The sequence below is a fragment of the Molothrus aeneus genome, chromosome 15 (genome assembly GCF_037042795.1).
Source record: "Molothrus aeneus isolate 106 chromosome 15, BPBGC_Maene_1.0, whole genome shotgun sequence".
NCBI lineage: Eukaryota > Metazoa > Chordata > Aves > Passeriformes > Icteridae > Molothrus > Molothrus aeneus.
Genome location: NC_089660.1, coordinates 4,751,672 through 4,770,696, shown reverse-complemented (window position 1 = coordinate 4,770,696; position 19,025 = coordinate 4,751,672). Strand labels below are relative to the sequence as shown.

Below are 19,025 nucleotides of genomic sequence, written 5' to 3'. Positions count from 1 at the left end.
CTTCAGTAATCCCACTGCTTCAGTCCATCAATTGCTGTGTAAGTGAAATATCCCAGCTGTATATAAGCTTTGCTAACACTCAATTCAGAGCCAATGGGAACTTGCCTGAAACAAACCAAGTGTGACCCCTGAGACACAGCAAATGTATATGAGGGGAAATGCTCTCCAGATGTATTTGCATCACTATCAATAACAGAACCAAAACCTGCAGGCAGTATCTCAAGGGCCTTAAAAAAAAAAAAAAAAAAAACAACCTAAGATCACTCTAAGAGAGAGCCATTGTAGGTTTTTTTGTGTGTAATAGGACACAATTACGCTAAGTTTTAGAAAGTCTCATACTATGGAAAAGACCCATTAATAAATTCCCAAAAAACACCACTATATTCAAGAAAAAATGGCATGTCTCCATAATGCTGAGCTTCCCTTTTTTTTTGGTTCACAATGTAAAAAACACCCTGTGGACTTTCCTCTTTCTCTCAATCTCACAACTGCAATTACTTCTTGATTGCAACAACACCAAGCCTGGGAAGGGGAACTGTGTTTTGTGTTTGATGTTATCTGGTCCTCAGTGATTGTCAGAGTCTGGAGGCTGTTGAGACATCCCTTCATCCACCCATGGAACAGCAGCAGGGGTGAGATGTGTATTAACACACAGTGTCTGAGACACAGCCAAACCCACCTGAGCTGCTGGTTGGCTTTTCTTGCCTAGTGAAGCACCCTCCCAGCTGGGATTCACAGAACCAGAGAATGGTTTGGGCTGGAAGGGATCTTAAAGATCATCTTATTCCATCCCTGTGCCATTGGGCTGGGCCACCTTCCACTAGGAAAGATGGCTCCAAGCCCCATCCAGCCTGGCCTTGCACACATCCAGGGATGGTGCATCCACAGCTTCTCTGGGCAACTGTCCCAGTGCCTCATCAGCTCACAGTCAAAAATTTCAGCCAAATATTTAATCTAAACCTGCCCTTTTTCAGCTTAAAGCCATTCTCCCTTGTTCTGTCACTCTACACCCTTGTAAAAAGTCCCTCACCACCCCTCTTGTAGCTCTTTTAGGTACTGAAAGATGCTACAAGGTCCTTCCAGAGAGTTCTCCAGGATGAACAACCCCAACTCTCTCAGTCTGTCCTCATAGGAGAGGTGATACAGCCCTTGGAGCATCTTCACTGCCCAGCCCTGGCCTGGCTCCAACAGGTTGATATCATTCCTCTCTGGGGATCCCAGGCACAGCGCTGCAGCTGGGGTCTCACCTGACCAGAGTACAGGCTCAGAACCCTCTCCCTTGACCTGCTGCTCACACTTCTTTTGGTACAGTCCAGGACACAGATGGCTTTCTGGGTTTATGTTCTCCTACAGCAGATTCTTCTATCCAGAAGAAGAAGAATTCCCTAATGTTCCCTAAATGCCACTGATGGTGTGGCCCCGTTCCCCTTTCACAGACACAGACCGAGGCTTTAAGGCACGGCAGAGAGCAGGGGGAATGCAGCTCCCAGACGCACCAGCCAGCTCCCACAGCCTTCCCTGCGATCTGCAGGAGCTATGGCAGCTGCTCGCTCATCCCCACAGCTCATCAAACCCACACCGCGCATCGCCAGGTGCTGTGCTACCCGCGCCACCCCCCTGTCCCCACAAGGGTAGGTCTGCAAACAAAACAGGGACCAAGCGCCGGGCTCGACCTACCTTGGGGCTGCCGGGGCCACCCGGGGCTGCCCAGCGCGGCACCACCACCTCGGCCTGGGGCCGCACCTCAGCGGCCGCGGCTGCGGAGACAACAGGAGCGGCTCAGCATCCCGGCCCCTCCGCACCGCGGGGCCGGGCAGCGCCAAACCGGGGCGGGAGAGGAGAGGGAGCTCTGCGATGGTTGTAGGAAAAGCAGGAGGATCCCGCAACCCATCCATCCACCCACGCACCCATCCATCCTCCCATCCCTTCCCGTGCGCTCCGCAGCCGGAGCGCTGCCGCACAGCTCCGGGCCGGGCATCTCTCACTCGGACCGAGCATCCCGCATTCAGATCGGGCACCCCGCATTTAGATCGGGCACCCCGCATTCAGATCGGGCATCCCGCGTTCAGATCGGGCACCCCGCATTCAGATCGGGCATCCCGCATTCAGATCGGGCACCCCGCATTCAGATCGGCACCCCGCACTCACGGGGCGGCGGCCGCAGCAGCAGCGAGAGGGCGATGCCGCAGAGCAGCCCCCGGCCCCGCATGGCTCCGGGCAGGGACCGCTCTCGGCCGCCGCCGCCGCCCTATAAACCCGCCCGGCGCCGCCTGTCCCCTCCCACCGCATCAGGGCTCGGGTCCGCCCCGCAGCCCCCTCCTCTCCTGCTCTCCCTCCGCACATCCCGGGATACTCCCGGGGGTCCTGCGGCTCTGCCCCGCGGGGCTCTGTCCCCGCTCCGGGGCAGGGGGAAACCTGAGCACCTCCCTGGGGCTCCCTCTGCAAAACCTCCCCTCCTGCGCCTTGGCCAGCACGGAAATCCATTGTGCCTCCAAAGCTAGGAAAAAGGGGAGAGCTGGGGGAAGGAAGGAGCTCAAGAGCTGTTTATTTATTTGTTGGCTGTATTTATGTGCAATCTTATCATGGCTGATCCCGTGGTTCCAGAGACATCCTAAATTTCTCCATTTCTGGGAAATACATTACTCCTGGACAGCTGAAGGGACACAGGATAGATTTTATGTGCCTGTATAAAAGGCACACAAAAGGATGTTCTCTGCCTCTCTCCCCTTAGGACCGATGGGAGGGCCAGGCTTGAGGAAGGACTTGGGAACATCCACAGCTCGAATTCCCGGTGCTGCCCCTCAGGGCCATCCAGCCACAGCCATGAGGCTCCCGAAGGAGCATCCCTGTCTTCTCCTGCACCCTTCAGGGCTGAGCCAAGGCTTGAAGTCCACACATCATCACTTTGCTGAGCACCTGGGGGCTGCACGACTGCTGAATTAGCCTTCAAAATAAAGGTTTGCCAGATAACAGTAATGATTTTGTCTCTTATCTAGAGCATTATTTATGCTATTGAAAACTCTAATATCTTTTATACTGAAGGTTTTTGCAGGCTCCTGGCAGGGCTGCCCAAAGGAAAGGTGAGTGTTCCTTTTTGCAGATACAATTTTGGTTTATATCTCACAGATGTCCCTTTGTCCTCCAGCACTTCACAAACTGAGTCTCTGATCTTGTGAAGGTCAATTTATTCCTGGTATCACCCTGGCAGAGGAAAGTCAGGCACTGTAGGGACACCTAGAGGGAATAATGAGGGTGAGAGGCTGTAAGTGACATTTTGGCTGACCCATAGAGAGGTCAAGAATTTTCATGGCCCAACTAAATCATCTTGTTTCAAAGAGCAAAAAATACAGGGGCAAAATTTCAGCTCTTTTCTAATCATATGGAATATCCTGAGGGGAAATCTTGATGTTTTTTTCCCTGTGGATTCCCCTACTTATTTATAGCTGCCTGTAATATAGAAGAAAACAATGGCACTGTTGTGCATGTCTATATTATAAATAAGTAAAAATGTAAGCCAAATTTAGACACAAATTTAGCTACCCTGCTTTCATCCCTGAATAAAATTTCTGCCTACCCAAAGGAAAAAAAAACCCACTTTGATGAGGAACATGTATGCTTGTACTAAAAGATTGTCACAAATCTTCTCAGTACAACAAACCTTCACAGGGACTGCTCCATATATTTCTCTAAAAGAAGCTCAGCTCAAAAAAGCACAGAATTGAATAAAATGAGCCTTATGTTAAGATTATTAAAATATTTAGGCCAACAACTATCTGCTTGTGATCGTTTCCAGCATTCAAGTATCACAAGAATAAAATATGTGTAATATTTGCATTTGTTATATAGTGATATTTGGACCTTTGGATCTTGGTAATATGAGAATGGATATGTCACTTGAAAACCACCAGAAACTTCCTGTATAAAAATATAACCACAGGCTGTGCAGTGGTTATATATAGGTTAATATATATATATATATATAAAATATATTATTTACATTACTGAGACATTGCTGCATGGAAAAATTCGGAGTATTTTAGCCATATTAACAGTGCTCAGGTGCTGTAATACTGTTTCTGGCACAGGGTGAGTCAGATCCTGCCTGTGCCCACCTCTTCAAAAGCTCTTCCCCAAAGTCAGTTGGACATTTGCTGGGTTTCACAGAACAAGGTCAGACTTCTGGTTATCTAAGAATTACACAGGCTCAGACTCATTTCCTCCAGGATCCAAACTGTCTGATAAAGAGTATCAGCTGGGAATTTCAAATCTGCTTCGTTCCCTCATCTGTTACATCCCCGTGGCCAAGGCATGGAGCAGCAGCCTCCATGCAGCACCCGGAGCAAGGGTGAGGTGTTTCAGCCTCCCCAGGGCAAAGCTGATGACAGAGCTTTTGCAGAGGGGGTTCTGCACTTGCTTGACAATTTTCAAGATGATTTAATGCTATTGTTGTTAGCTGGAGTGCAAAAGATGAAGATTCTCCCTTTATGTTCATAGTAAAACAGGAATTAGGCACCTAGAAAGAAATGGACCCAGGGAGAGGGAAATGTCTGTTCAAGAACCAGACTTGAGCAGAGAATCACTGAGGTGCACCACAGCTCAGAAGTGTTTCACATGAAGTCTCTCTTAGGAAAGGCTGTGGAACAAAGTGCTCTGAGAAGATTCCTGCTGACACTGAAGGAAACTTTACCCAGAATCAAAGTCTTAGCAGGAGCAGGGAGAAGGGAAAGGACTGTCCTGCCTAACCTCTGCATTACAGACACTCTCACTGATGAGAGAAATGTTACAGCTTTGGCTGACTCAAGTGGAATGTGAAATCTCCCATTTTAAAGAACATTCTTCTGCTTCAGATCATTTGAAATGATCAAAGGAAGGAGGCTGTGAATCTGTGAAGGAAACTGGAGATTCAAGAATTAACTCCTTTATCCAGTGTCTTGACAGTTGAGAGCAGCTTCAGCTGACCCAGAATATTCTGTTCAGCTCTGCTTTTCCACCACCCATGTAGGACAGCAGGAATATTTGGAAGGGTCCTGGAGCAGCTGTCCTGCCAAAGAGGGAGAAGTGCTGTAAGATGATCAGGAGCTAGACAAGGGCTTGTCCTGATGTGCTGATAGCAGAAGGGTATCAAAGCACTCCCTGTGCTTCTTTTAAAGGGTGGGTCACTGCTACCACTTTCTGCTATGACTTTTGCTTCATTCTTACAAGCAAGTGAACTTGAAGATGATTATATTTGCAGACACATCTTTTAACTCTATTTCCACATGTGAAATAATTATAATCCTCTCTGTGCTGCCTGCAACCTTCTCCAACACATCAGTAATTATACTGAAATAGTTAATTCTAAAAAGAAAAGGGAAACAGGCATAACAGCACAAGGGTTTTTAATAACATCCACTCCATAAAACTGTCCAGTAACTTTGGAGAAGACAGTTGTCTCTGTAAATGGATAAGAGTGATGCACTGGGAAGCACTGAGTGTCTTTAGACTTTAACAGTGGCAGGAGGAAAACAAACTTTGTACAGAAAGTCATCATCTGTTTTTCAAGAACACAAGGTGATTTTTTGTTTAGATTAAGGTAAACAATAAGGAGGAAAATAATTATCAGAGAGTAGAACACGTCCCTCTTATGTCCCAATTACCCTCTGCACTGCCATGAAAGCTTGCAGGAGGGCACACAGCCTCCAAGGCACTGGCCCTGCCCACACTGACCACTTCCCACATTTCAGGAGGAGAAGTAGCAGCACAGATACTTGGCACTTCAGGAATCTACACTATGGGAAAGTTTGTGGGTGAGCTGAAAATCATCTAGAAATGGGAACTAAAAACCTCTTCTATCACATTTTCCCAGCTGCAGAGCTGCCAGACATGCTGAGGGATGATGCAGAGGAAGCCAGGTTTGAGTGGGTTGTTTGTGTAACTTTCACTTCTGTTATAGACAAGACAGGAGAGCCTTCAAGAGAGCTCAGCTGAGGGCTGGCTGCAGTGACACAGAGCTGCAGACACAATCCCAAACCACCACAGCAGGACACCAGCTCTAGCTGGGAGGGAAGAAGGGATCACTCTCACTTGTAGCTTCCCATTAGCATGTCCAGGATATGTTAAACCAGTCTTCCCTTTTTCTGGGCTTGGTAGAATAAATCACAACAGTTATGTACCATTCTAGATTCTGGTGCATTGAAATATGTCTGATATCCTACTCCACAGGGTATAAAAAGAAAGATGGGAGAAGAGGGAAGTTAAATCTAGAGAATAATCTCACAAACAGCTGTTTTATACCCTGAAACATATTTGAGGAGGAATTTGTGCATTTGGCCACATGCATTCCTGCACGGCAGATCAGCTTTCAGTGAGAATTTAGAAATGAACTGGCATTTTCTGCTATTTATAAGACTTTCCTCTTATACAAACAGCCCATCAGGCTCTTCAAAATGACCTGTGCATACTAAAGCCACCTGGTTTTCCCATTGAACACACTGACTGAAAAGGTGGTGTTGAGGAAAACATTTATTTCCCATTCTATAATATCTCTCTGGATTATAATAAGTTTTAAAAATTACAATACTTGAAAAAACTTTACTTCCTCTTCCTCATCACTGTCAGTTACATTGACAATGTAAGTGCTGGAGGGAGTAGATGGGGGGGATGGCAAAACCTCCTCTACCACTTCCACGTCCAGCTGTGGCAGGGGGCTCAGAACTTGCTCCTCGCTGCAGGTGCTCTGACAGGACACGACCTCAGGGCTCCCACAGACACGCTGGTTCTCACAGAGCCTCTCCTCTGAGTATGCCCTGAAGCGATAGTCTTCATCCAGAGTGGAAAATATCACCTCCTGCCTCTGGTTCCTCTCCTCATAAAAGCCAAAGCACTGAGGCACTGAGCTGGAGAAATTCCCGTAGCCAAACGGAGCTCTGAGTGGGAATGTGCTGCAAGGGAAGAGATTCAGGGTTGGCTTCCAGAAATGCAGGGCTGCACAACGGCACTGGTGTTCTGTGCTACTCAGCTTATCCCATTTTTTAAAACACACAAATTTAAAAACATGCCTAATTTCAGCACTAGGGCCATAACAAGAGTAGTTCAGTAGTTCAGCACACACCAGGTTGCTCTGAGAATAAACATAAATCCCACTGTACTTATCAATCAAATAATACCATAGATAAACCAGCATGCAGTGAGTTAACCAACACACTCAGATTAATTTTAAAAAGCATCAAAAGTCATTTTGTGTAATTTCTGTATGCCAAAATTTGTGACGGACCTGGGGTAAAGCACTCTTATTTGTAATTTTCAAATTACAAATATTACACTGTTATCAAACAGGACAGGGAGTCCTTGTGCCCAATATGTGGTTGTCAATGTTAATATTTAAAGAATGCACAGTAATAAATTTTTAAAAAGTAACCACATGGTAAATTGCAGGAAGTTATGATGTCAAATGGAACTGTATTCCTCCAGTGGCAGATGCCTGAATTTTTATTCTGATGCAGAAAGACACAGGGATTGTAATTAACAGTGTTCTAGAGAAATTTGCTATATTGTGAAGAAAACAAAAATATGTAAAGAAGTAATAGAGCTCCACAGTGCAGGCATTGTAAAGACATTGATACAATATCTCTTGAGGTTTCAAGGGGACTAATCATCATTCCAATCTAATATTTAAATTTTTAGTGCATACATCTGCACTTTCAGTTCAGAAATCATGACTCTCGTATGCAAGAAATGAGTTTATAGGACAGAGAACTCATAAATCACTGTATTAGAAAGACTCTGGCATTAGCAAAGCTGGCATTAATGGACTTCAGAAGTCCATTAATGTGTGAAACCAGAACAGTCTTTTATGCTACAAGAACTCTTCTCTCTCAGAGGCCTCACAAAACCATCTCATTTCAGACACCAAGGGCTGAGCAAAAATCATTTTTAGCAATTTTGGGAATATGTGTTCTGTGTTTCCTTAAAGGACCTCAAAAATAGAAATGTCTTGTATTGCACTTGTCAGCTCATGAAGTTGTTGAGTTTGATGGGTCATCATTAGCCCTAATTAAAGAGCAGGTGGTCTCATTGCCACAGGAACATACTGGTTGCTGCTGCTAGTGAGAATAACAGTGCATAAACAGACAAAATTTAAGTCTGATAATTGTAATAATTTGTAAGGTTTGCTACTGCACAGTCATTAAAGCAAAATGATGCCCTGTAGAGAATAAGCATCAGATGCCTGGTGTTTGAGCTGCCACCTGCACCAGGGCACTGGTGCTTTCTGTGCATGCTCAGCCCACAAACACCCACAGGACACCACGTGTTAGCCTGGAAATTCTTTGATTAGGGGACCTCTGACTGAAAAGGAAGAACTAGGAATTACTACTTACACAGGAATTCTGCAGACACTTCCCACCAGGCCGGGTTTCAGAAATATGAACAGTTATGGCAATCATAGTGTACCCAGGAGACACCTCCAGGACAGACCCACTTCAATTCTATCTGGCCGCTTTCAAACTATATTTACATTATCTCTACCTAATGCTCTTCTGCTGAAATCAACTGCACTTAGACCCATAAAGTGGAAAGAAGATACTTCTGTTTTCCATGGCCTTGGGAGTGCCAATTACAATTGCAATAATTCTGTGGAGCTTTCAGTAACTGGGCACGTATTACAAGCAGGCTGAGGCCAGGGGGTTCCAGCCCACAGCAGCTACAGGAAGGTAAGAGCTCCTTTCCCTCTCAATGCTCCACCTGCTGTCTGCAAGTCAAAACATTCTCTGCCTTTCAGCATTTTTTTCTTACTGGTATTGAAACGGTTTCATTACCTTGAGGGGAAACATCGAGGTCCAGGTATAAAGGAAGGGTGGCAAAATGGAAACTGAGGAGTTCCTCCAAACAAACTGGCTGGTTGTCCAATGGGAGCAGACACATAGGCAGGTGAGGGAATAAAAGGGGTAGCCTGGGGAAGAGCTATGCCTCTAGGAAAAACAGAAATCCCTGGCATCTCACTGTTAGAGACAGAAAACCTGCCACTAGTGCTGCTGATGTTACTCGGGTTTCTGTTGCTGAAGCTCTCAGCGAAAACGGGTGCAGGTCTCCTCAGGGAGAAATTGAGCCCAGGTGATACAAAAGCTTCTGTCTGAGCAGGCTCAGCAAAGTGCTGTGATGAAACTACAGGGCGCAGGGGCAGGGTTGGAACTGCAACAGCCACTGATGTGGTGCTTGCAGCCGTGGTCTGGAAAAGGGTCATGGGCACAGCGTGCGGGATGGAAGAAGCCGGCAGACGGATGGCGGGAGACTCACCTTCAAACACAAAACAGTTACTTGTCAGACATGAACAGAGTTCTGATAAACAGCATCACAGCAAACCACAGCATTTCTGGGTACTGTCAGAATAATTCCCCCTGAAATTTCCCAGTAACTCACGTCATACATCTAATGTGACACCATTCTGAGAGATGGGTTTGGAGCCCACACACTAAAGCTGCATTGCACAGAAACCCACAGGAGGAAGGAAGTGGCTGATGTGGGTCCACTGCTCTGGTCAGGCTCTGTCTTGTCCTAGTAAGGCCCCACAATGGGTTGGAGTGTGCCTTCATGTCAGAAGACCTCACAAGTCTACTGACATGAAATGAGCCAAATTTATAACAAATCTGTGTGCTCAGGAGCCTAAACCACTCTAATCTCCAATATGTTTCCTTATTTCATCAATGAATGTACACACTAGACAATTTTACTTTGAAATGTTTTGCAGAGCACAAACTTCAATGTACACTCTCAAGTCACACTTCATCAACAGGGCTGCCTTCATAGGAAAAGATTTCAAAACACATTGCATAAGAAATTTCAAACATCACTAACTCAGAACTTCATCAGAACAAAGCTGAGTATTCTTTTGTTTTAATATCTCCAAGTATTACCACACATCATAATCAGGCATTTCATTTTCTTGTCTCATTGAAAAGAAAGCAGCCCTTTGCAGAATGCTTAAAGAGGAAAATGCCATTGCCTGGATCTGAGCTATTTGCTGTTGAAATCCATATCCATGCACTGACAGAGCCAAAACTCTTTCTCTAAGGAATATGCAGATCAGCTCTTATACTGGTCTGGGGGCTCTCACACTATTTCACTGCCAGTGTGGACTTTTTGTAAAAAAGAAGGATCCTTCCAGGGTATCTGTGAGGTGGAGACCAAATGAAGGAAAGAAGCAGCTGTAGCTTAACATCTTAAGCAGAAAAGAAGTGTTGGTAAATAATCACACCTCCTCTGGACAACCTGTGCCAGGGCCTCACCACACTCACAGCAAAGTTTCTTCCCAACATCTAATCTAAACCTACTCTCTTTCAGTTTGAAGCTATTCCCCCTTTCCCTGTCACTACTGGAACAGGTAATTTCTGAATTCTTAAAATAATTCACTACTGAAAACTCACAGACTGGACGTCCAATACTGTTCTTAACACTGGAGTTGACAAAAGAGTAAGTAGGTGATGAGAAGGGAAGGGTGCCAGCTGGATTTGTAGTGATGGTACTCTGGGAAGTGCCCGAAAATGCAGCAGAGCCAGGTGGTGGAGAACACTTCTTTCTGTTTGGCTGATAAACCCAACCTGTCAGAGATGAAGAAAAGATGCAGACATCCAATATTTTGGATAGTTTCATTATTTATCTAAAGTTATCTTATCTGCAATTCTGAAGGATCTGATAAGACAAGTCCAAAAGCTGCTCCTTTAGGCAATGGCAATGCTCCACTTGTTTTGGTGAGCTGGAAATGGGGAATTTTACTAGAGATGGAAATGAAATAGAAATATTTGTGTATTGTTTAGAAGTTACCAAGTAGTAGCAGCTCGTGAGACAAAAAACTACCAAATACTGGGGAGAGATGTGGCCCAGCTGAGGAAATCACATTAAGGAGAACATGACAGTCACTGCACTGTGGGCATTCAGTGTGGAGGAAAAACATGGCTACTCAAAATGTGGTCTTTCCTCATGGTTTCTTTACCCCTTAAGTCTCACGTAAATCTGAGAACAGAAATAACAGAAAATATGATCTACTGGGAACCCTGGATAGATTGTGGAAAAGCAGGTTTGCCTTTGCCTGACAACATTACCAAACACTAACAGACATAAGAATATATCATGAATTTACACTGAGCTGTTTGGTTTCTTACACAGGTTAACTCTTAATGCAACTTTAAAGAAACACCTTTTTTTTTTTTTAAGATGCAAGGAGAGAGGGAGAGTGATGCTCTTTTCTTTATGACAGATTAGGCAGCATCATGAACAAGCAGCATTATGACAACAGAGAGAGAAAGGATCACAACACCTGGTATCTCAACAGCTTTTTAGAAGTGTTTTACATTGTTATCTTCTGGATAAATGAAATGGTTAAGGGTACAAATTTTAACACTTGACTAAAGGCTGTGAAACATTTTCCACACAATTATGTAAGAACCTCAAGTCACCATTTTGAAGAATCCCACAGAATACAATGCTGTTTGTGCTTCCTGAGACATTTCCCTTTCCTGCTTTTAAGAAATGGACACATGTGTCACTACAGGCCACCTGGGCAGCTGTTTCTGGAGCAAGGAAACTGATGCAGCAGGCCACACAAACTCATTCTCTGGCCATTAGACTATTAAAGCATTCAAAAAAGCTGCTGTAGCTGCAGTGTTCTAAGCACCAGCATTTTGGATGCTTTAAAAAATTCATCGTTTCAAGCACACAGAAGGATTATGTACTTGAAATATCTGTATTTTTTTTCTATCTCTGTTGATTGCCACAATACAAGAGATCGATTTTCCAGAAAGCCCTGCACTTCTAAAGCATTCGGGTAAATAACTAAGATGCTTACCAGGAAATTCCTCCCTGTGCCTCAGTTTTATTTTGTTAGCTTCCTCATAATAGGGCTGCTTCTGCTCCTCAGTGAGTTTGCTCCACTCCAGGCCGAGCTGGACGCTGATCTCTGCGTTGTTGGCCCCTGGGTTGGCTTTGGCCACAGCAGCCCTGTGGATCCGGGCCCACACCATGAATGCGTTCATGGGACGCTTCACACGGCCACTTTTGGTCTTGCTGAAGGGAGTGTCTGGCATCCCTGAGCAATAAGAGAGGGAAAGATCAAAACCTTCCAGGGGATACAGCAGGTCACACTCAGTATCACACCCACAGCATCACCAGAGCTTTGGAACAGATGAAACTCAGTGCACGTTTGGAGAGCAGTTCCTACAAAATCCTCCACTGCCCTTTGCTGAGTCACTGCACAAGGAATCAGTTACCTGGCTTTTGTTACATATAATTAAAAAAAAAAAAAAAAAAAAAAGAAAGAAACAGGGCCTGCTAACACACTAGTTTGGATTTTAGTTGGCTTGTTTTCTTATGAATTTATAAACTATGTATAGCACAGACCATACCACCACAAATTTATTATCACCACCAGAACTATGTAACCAAAGCCCTAAGGATGGAGGGACTAGGACTAAGGATGGGGAGGCTGCTTAGTCCCACACCTGTGCAGTCCCTGCCTTCTCAACTGTGGCTGTTGCTGTTTTGGGTTTCTGCTTGGGTTTTGTTGAGTTGTTTGTTTTGAGATATAAATATTTTTTTCTTTTTTTGGATTTGGACACTCGTTTTGTTGGAGGAACATGTGTTCCCAAATGATTGTTACATGATACCTGGCTTTGGCTCTTTGTAAACACGGGCAGCATTTAAATTGAGCTGGCAACATGATGAATCCACAGGCCCCTTAAAACTGATCCCTGAGCAAGCAATTTCCTCCTGGAAAATGTTTAAAAATTAACTCTTTCACATCACCAATAAAGGGGAAAAGTCTTTAAGACCTTACTTAAGTAATTAATTTTGAATGTCTAGATATTAAAAAAAAAAGCTTCTAATACAGATGCTTCAAAAGGCTCTTCATTTAACAGAGTTTTTCAGAGAGATACAGGACTACTATATAGCTTTAAAAATCAAGCAGATTCCTGACCTTAAAACTGGAATCACAACTTAGTGTAATTCTGAACACTGTCCTAAGGGGTTTCATGCAGAAAGGGAGGAATGTGACAAAATTGCCTTGATTGTAACAAACCATGTCAGAACTCTGCTCCTGTGCTTTTGTGTCTTACACTGTGCAAGAGTTGTGCTAAACCCAGCCTTTGCAAAGGAATGGTTTTCTAACATGACCTTTCCCCTTATGTTCTCCTGCCTGATAAGCAGTACCCTGCAAGATCTCTGACCATAATACCTGAATCCGAGGGCAGGACTGTGAGGGGAACGTTTTTTGTTTCAATCTTTGGCCGCTGCAGTAGAGGCTGCAATTGGACTGGCACTTGTTTTACCGGCACTGGAGTCACATGCACCAGCTGCGAGGAAAGAGGGCCTTGGAGCTGTACGTGGGACCTGGGAGGTAAGGACTGAAACAAGACCGGGGTATTCTGATCTTGAGCAGGGTTCCCAAGCTCGCACAGGGATCCAGCCCGGGCATCGCTCTTCTCCGCCTTCACTGGGCGGGCCTCGAAGGTCACGTTGGGTCGCTCCGTTTGGACGGCAGATCTTCTCCAGGACTTATTCCCCGTTTGCTCCAGGACCTTCTCCTCGTTCTGGCGGTCACCGCTGCCCCTTTCCTGGTCCCTTTCTCTCCTGACAGCACTCCGGGGCTCTTCCTCAACCGCCGCCGGAGCCGGGATGCACCTGCTCTTCTTCGCCGCTCCTTCGCTGTGCCCGGGCCGGCTCGGGTGCTCCTGCACCTGGGCGCGCAGCCCTCCGAGGGGCCCCATGACCTCCCTGTGCCTGGGGGGCGAGGCGGGGCTCGCCCGGGCGCGGAAGCGGCAGTGCCTGACCCTGCGCTCCATCGCTCCGCCGCCGCTCCTCGGCCGCCGCCACCGTTGCGCCAACGCTCCCCGCGGCCCCGCGCCGCCGGCGCGCACCGAACCCGCATCCCGCACCAACCGCGGGGCGCGCACCGAGCCCCAGCCCCGCCGGCTCGGTCGCGCTGTCCCCCCGTCCCGCGCCCACCGGTGGGGCCGCCCCGACCGCCCATCCCGTGCTCGTTGCTCGGCGCGCTCGGAGCGGGGCGCACGGGCCCCCGGCTCCGCGCCCCGCAGCCGCCACGGGCGCCGTTGCCGGAGCCGCCCCGCGCTCCGCCCGCCGGCTCCGCCCGCCCTCCGCCGGCACCGCCGAGCGCCGCTCCGGGCCGCCCACAAGGGCTGGGCTGGGCGCCGCTCCTTCCGCTTCCGCGCCAGGCATGCTGCGCTGCTGCCGGGCGGCCGCGGCCATCGCTGCCGGCTGCGCTCCGGGCTCCCCGAGCGGCCTCGCCATGGCCAAGAGCAAGTTCGAGTACGTGCGGGACTTCGAGGCGGACGACACGGTCCTGCCCAACTGCTGGATCGTGGTGCGGCTGGACGGCCGCAACTTCCACAGGTGCGGGCAGGGCCGGGCGGGCGCTGCGGGGACCCCGCGGGTGCGGGCTGAGAGCGCTGCGCAGAGAGCGGGGTCCTGCGTGGTGCCCGCTTGTGCTGGGCTGTTCCTGTCCGGCCTGTATGAGCCCTGCAGGTGCGGGGTTAGAGATGCTCGTGTCCCCCACTCGGCCTCTCCAGGGCACAGAATTCCCCCGGGATTTTGTTTTCACGGGTTACTTCAGAGCCGGTGGTAGGGAATGGGCAGAGTAGGGAAATGGTTCCAGTGCCTCGAGTGTGATGGGGAGGGACAGCAGCTGCTATCCGGGGATGGGATGTGTACTGATGTTTGGAGTCAGTGTCTGTGTGGCATTTGCCTTCCCTCGGCTTAAATGGGGCACAGTTCCCGCGGCTGGTAGATAACGCAGGTTTTTGCTGGGATATTATCTCTGGTTTTGGTAAAGCTCTTGAGTTTTAACAAGTTTATTGATAATGTTGCCCTTATTGGACTGAATATTAAAGACACCCTGTGAGAAAGGGAGTTTACAGAAGGTCGTATTTGTTATCAATTTCCAGTTAAAATACATAAACCAGCTGTTTTAAAAGACTGGTTAGGGTCAGATACTGGTGGGAAAGAGAATGGCTTATCCAGAGTGGATAACGAGGATTTATGTTCCTGCTTTTCAGACCTGGAGAGAATTCTTTTGTCAGTATTGAGAGGATACTGGAAATCAATATTCATATAAAGCAAACGTGAGGAAAATGAATGTGTTAGCATTTTTAGTACCTTTTAAAGAGACTCTTATGCAGCCATTTTTGCTTTGAAGATTTTCTGAGCAGCATGAATTCAAAAAGCCAAATGATGACCGTGCTCTGCACCTGATGACCAAATGTGCCCAGACAGTGATGCAAGAACTGGAGGATATTGCTATTGCTTATGGACAGAGTGATGAATATAGTTTTGTTTTCAAAAAGAAGAGCAGGTGGTTTAAAAGAAGAGCAAGGTAACAGCTGCTTTGATACTGAAGTGAACTTGTTTTTAATATCTCTTTACAATTCTTCTTCAGATTTGCCTATACCTACACACAGAGGTTAGGAGGAGGGCTGGTGCTTACACTGCAGTCAGTTCAAGTTTTTAATGTGGATACTTTACATGTGATCTATCAGGAAAATATGTTCAATAATACAGAGCTTGTAAAAAAGTTGTATAAACAACTTATTATATAAACAATCAATACATTATAAATAGCCATCCTTTTAAGAAAATTACAATTAAAGAAAGTTACAATTTAAGAAAGCTACAATTCTCATTGCCTCTGTTGTTCAAAAGTCTCTGTGCCATTCCTCATCTGTTTGGCCATTATTTAAAAAATGCTGCTTTCCACTAGAGTTATCACTACTGATACCTCAGATAAGCACAGATATATAATGATGCTCATATATTTCTTTTTTTTTCTCTTGTTCTGTGTTTGCAAGTAAGTTCATGACTCATGTGGTCTCCCAGTTTTCCTCAAGTTACGTGTTCTATTGGAAGGATTACTTTAAGGACCAGCAGCTTCTGTACCCACCAGGATTTGATGGACGGATTGTGTTGTATCCCAGCAACCAGAATCTGAAGGACTACCTCAGCTGGAGGCAAGCAGATTGTGAGTGTCCCTAGAAAAGAGAGATTTGTGCAGTTGAGTTAATTTCTCTGACCAGAAATGTCTTTTCTGCCAGTGTGTTTGTATATACAGTTGTCAGTGAAAGAACAGCAGGTAAGGTGGTAGTTTTCAATAATATTACACTTGTCCTGGGGTTTGTATAGGTACTGGCTGAAATTTGGAGACCTCAGGCTGCAACTAAATTTATTGCATCCTGAGAGTGAATTCAGCACAAGAAATATTAGAACTGCTAATAGAATTAATAAATTAATTTTGACGTTCAGAGTTGGCTTAGCCAAGGTATTCTTTAATGAAGAGATATGAATATTCAAATTCACAGCAGGTTGTAATCAAAAGTGCTGAATATTCCATGTTAGAACAGACCACTGGATTTGTCTCTAGATCTTTGTCAATACCTAGTCCCTAATGTCAAATGAAAATAATTTATATCATACATAAACACCTTCAGCCTCTGCTGTGCCCTTTTCACTTATGAAATTTGTCTTCTAGTCATGATATGCAGTACCTTAAAATGTATTGTAAACATTGTATCTTCTTTAGAAACTGATTCTATTAATTCCCCATTACTCTTGGCTGTTTCTTGGATACAGCTCTGGAGGTAAAGCTGTTTTTTCCTAAGTTGTCACTCAGATTTGGTAAATAACCATCCTCACACTAATTTCTCTGTTTTCTCTAGGCCATATTAATAACCTTTATAATACAGTGTTCTGGATGCTTGTGCAGCGAGGTGGTTTGACACCAGTGCAAGCACAGGAGAGGCTCCGGGTAAGAGTCTGCAGAAGTCGTGGGTTTTTACAGCTAAAAATTAAATCATAAGATTTGCAAAGTGTCTTGCCTGCCCAGCAGACCTGGCTTGTCTGTTCTTACTGTAATAATTTTGTGGGTGTAATCAACAACTTCTTCAGTTGTGCAGGTATTAATACCACTAGCAAATAATGTAATTTTGGTCAATTATTAGCAGGGTTTACGTTCTTAGTTAACAATTTCAGAAGACTTAGAAATGTCATAAAATGTTCAGCATCCAAAACCAAGAGGAATAGTGGCAGAATTCAGGTTCTGTTCATTGCCAGTCCCTTCTGTCGTGTTTTTGTCTCCTTGTACAGACTTTAGCAGATTATTCCTGTTTTCTTCTGGAATCTGTTGACTGTCTTTCATTTGTCTTGAAAATGTAATAAGAACCCTCTCAGTTTTAATACTCATTTGGCAGTTGGAGTTAATTCTTCTGTTGAGAGAAGCGATTTAACCTTGTGACTTAAAGGTGAAAAACCTTTACAAATGTCTGTCTTGCTTCTAGTATTGACCCCTCCTCTATCCTAGAAAAACAATTTGTTTGTTTTCTTCAAGAGTATTTTTCTTTTCCTTTCCTCTCAGGGAACTTTGGCTGGAGATAAGAATGAAATCTTATTTTCTGAATTCAACATCAACTACAACAATGAACCTTTGATGTATAGAAAAGGAACTGTCCTAATATGGCAGAAGGTAAAAAAAAAACCCTATTGCCACTTGCTTTGGGCTGATATTTTAAATAGTTACACTGTGGCAGACAGACTGCACTGTAAGAGCACCACATGTATCTCCAGTGTATGTCTAGGAATAAATATGTCTTAAAATTAACTATATTTGCCATGTAATTGTGTGTAAGATGACTCATTGTTTTGGAGATGTTTTTAAAAGCTGTTTCTATGAGCATAATATAAAAACCAGTCTCTGCAGTCTGGCTTCGATACAAATTATGACCACTGAGATGAAACATGTATCAGCAGATGACAATGTTGTATCACTGGGGCCAGGCCCTTCCCAGGATTAGGTCCTAAGTATATCCATGGCAAAGGATTTACAAATTTCTGTTCAATAAAGTGGCTCAGCTCATAGTTGGTTTAGTGCTTTTCTGTTTTAAGGTAACTTGGAAATATTCATTATTCTATGATTGCATCATTGATTTAGTGGGAGAAATTCCTGTCCTGTGTTTTTTTATTAAATTCTTTTTTATTAGAATTTTTGAATCCACTCTGGAGCCTTTTATATCTGCTAATGTGTCAACTGTATTTTCAGATTAATGAAGTTACCACTAAGAAAATAAAACTGCCAAAGGAAGAAGAAGAAAAAGAAGTGGAAGTGACCCGGACTAAGACTAAAGTTGTCCCCCTGCACTGTGACATCATTGGGGACCAGTTCTGGGAGGAATATCCTGAGATTCTGGCTGAGGATAGTTGATGTCTCTGATGAGCATAACTGGTAGTTTACATTCTGCTCTGCTTGGGTTGTTGGCAAGTGAGGAGTACGAATGGTGGCTGGCAGAGTTTGACCTGGAACCCTTTTCAGCAACTACAATGGGTTCAGCACTGGTGCTGCCTAAAAAGAAGAAGATACTGGTGCTGTCTGACATACAAGGATATGCCCATATGGAATGCTAAAATCATACTATATTTTGAATGTTAAGAACTCATCATGAATTAAGGACTGTTCCTGCCTTGTACATGTGTATTTGTAAAAAAAGTATGTAGAAATTTCCTGTATTTCTATAGCATTTAACCAATGAGGTATTTTACTGTAGTGCTGAACTATAAAAAAGCCCGAATATTTGAACAGAAAATTATTAGTTTTTGTTTTCAGCTGAGATGGACCAGAATACTTCATTTGGGATTTAGTATTAAATTTCAAGGCTGGTATGTTGAGTCAGATGAGTGACAGTTCACCTGCCTGATGTCTGATTCTTACTGAAATGCAATGGAGTAGCCCAAGAGTTTTCTGTGCTTGATTTTAAAAGTATTTGTCAAATGTACAGGACTTTTATACTTTTAAAAAATAGAAATAATAGTACCTTCCCTGCTGTGTTTTATTATGTGGCCTTTCTCATTCCTGGGATTTGAACTAGTAACTGGTGACAGTTCCAAGCACTGAAGTTAATAATAAAGATATTGCACAGGTTGGAATTCTGCTAGGACATGGATAGATGTCTTCCCTCATATTCCATGGCCTGGAATTCACCTGTCTCCTATTATGCACA

The 19,025-nt window shown here is 45.0% G+C and overlaps 3 protein-coding genes and 1 long non-coding RNA gene across 8 annotated transcripts in view; 2 read left to right on the top strand and 2 right to left on the bottom strand.

Moving 5' to 3' along the window:
* The window catches only part of ADAM19 (ADAM metallopeptidase domain 19), a 32,678-nt gene extending 30,468 nt beyond the window's left edge, over positions 1 to 2,210 (bottom strand). Inside the window, exons 1-2 of the mRNA XM_066560269.1 lie at positions 2,149 to 2,210; positions 1,678 to 1,757 (exon numbers count right to left, since the gene is read on the bottom strand). Coding sequence (XP_066416366.1) covers positions 1,678 to 1,757; positions 2,149 to 2,209 — 141 coding nt within the window. The 5' untranslated portion in view covers position 2,210. The remainder of the gene's footprint in view (positions 1 to 1,677; positions 1,758 to 2,148) is intronic.
* Positions 1,503 to 2,976, top strand: LOC136563097 (uncharacterized). Its single transcript, XR_010784600.1, has 2 exons — positions 1,503 to 1,631; positions 2,732 to 2,976. It is a non-coding gene; the product is annotated as an uncharacterized lncRNA (long non-coding RNA).
* Positions 2,977 to 6,483: 3,507 nt separating this feature from the next.
* Positions 6,484 to 13,811, bottom strand: SOX30 (SRY-box transcription factor 30). Its single transcript, XM_066560177.1, has 5 exons — positions 13,205 to 13,811; positions 11,819 to 12,058; positions 10,401 to 10,574; positions 8,796 to 9,273; positions 6,484 to 6,920 (listed from the first exon to the last, which is right to left on the bottom strand). The coding sequence occupies exons 1-5, from the start codon at positions 13,809 to 13,811 to the stop codon at positions 6,551 to 6,553; spliced, it is 1,869 nt and encodes a 622-aa protein (XP_066416274.1). The 3' UTR covers positions 6,484 to 6,550.
* Positions 13,812 to 14,203: 392 nt separating this feature from the next.
* THG1L (tRNA-histidine guanylyltransferase 1 like) lies at positions 14,204 to 18,843 on the top strand. Of its 5 annotated transcripts, XM_066560347.1 has the most exons (6): positions 14,204 to 14,379; positions 15,182 to 15,358; positions 15,831 to 16,000; positions 16,695 to 16,783; positions 17,390 to 17,497; positions 18,071 to 18,843. In XM_066560347.1, the coding sequence occupies exons 1-6, from the start codon at positions 14,204 to 14,206 to the stop codon at positions 18,230 to 18,232; spliced, it is 882 nt and encodes a 293-aa protein (XP_066416444.1). In that variant the 3' UTR covers positions 18,233 to 18,843. The 5 variants fall into 5 exon arrangements, with proteins under 5 accessions (XP_066416444.1, XP_066416445.1, XP_066416446.1 ...); XM_066560348.1 differs by lacking the exon at positions 15,182 to 15,358 and having other exon boundaries at positions 14,208 to 14,379; XM_066560349.1 differs by lacking the exon at positions 15,182 to 15,358 and having other exon boundaries at positions 14,285 to 14,379; positions 15,835 to 16,000.
* The last annotated feature ends 182 nt before the right edge of the window (positions 18,844 to 19,025 follow it).

Coding starts and splice junctions, on each gene's coding strand:
- SOX30 (XM_066560177.1), bottom strand. CDS start 13,811: ATGGAGCGCAGGGTCAGGCACTGCCGCTTCCGCGCCCGGGCGAGCCCC. Junction 12,059..13,204: donor AGTCCTGCCCTCGGATTCAG/GTATTATGGTCA, acceptor CTTATTGCTCAG/GGATGCCAGACACTCCCTTC. Junction 10,575..11,818: donor GCACAGGGAGGAATTTCCTG/GTAAGCATCTTA, acceptor CATCTCTGACAG/GTTGGGTTTATCAGCCAAAC.
- THG1L (XM_066560347.1), top strand. CDS start 14,204: ATGCTGCGCTGCTGCCGGGCGGCCGCGGCCATCGCTGCCGGCTGCGCT. Junction 15,359..15,830: donor TGGTTTAAAAGAAGAGCAAG/GTAACAGCTGCT, acceptor TGTGTTTGCAAG/TAAGTTCATGACTCATGTGG. Junction 16,001..16,694: donor CAGCTGGAGGCAAGCAGATT/GTGAGTGTCCCT, acceptor TGTTTTCTCTAG/GCCATATTAATAACCTTTAT.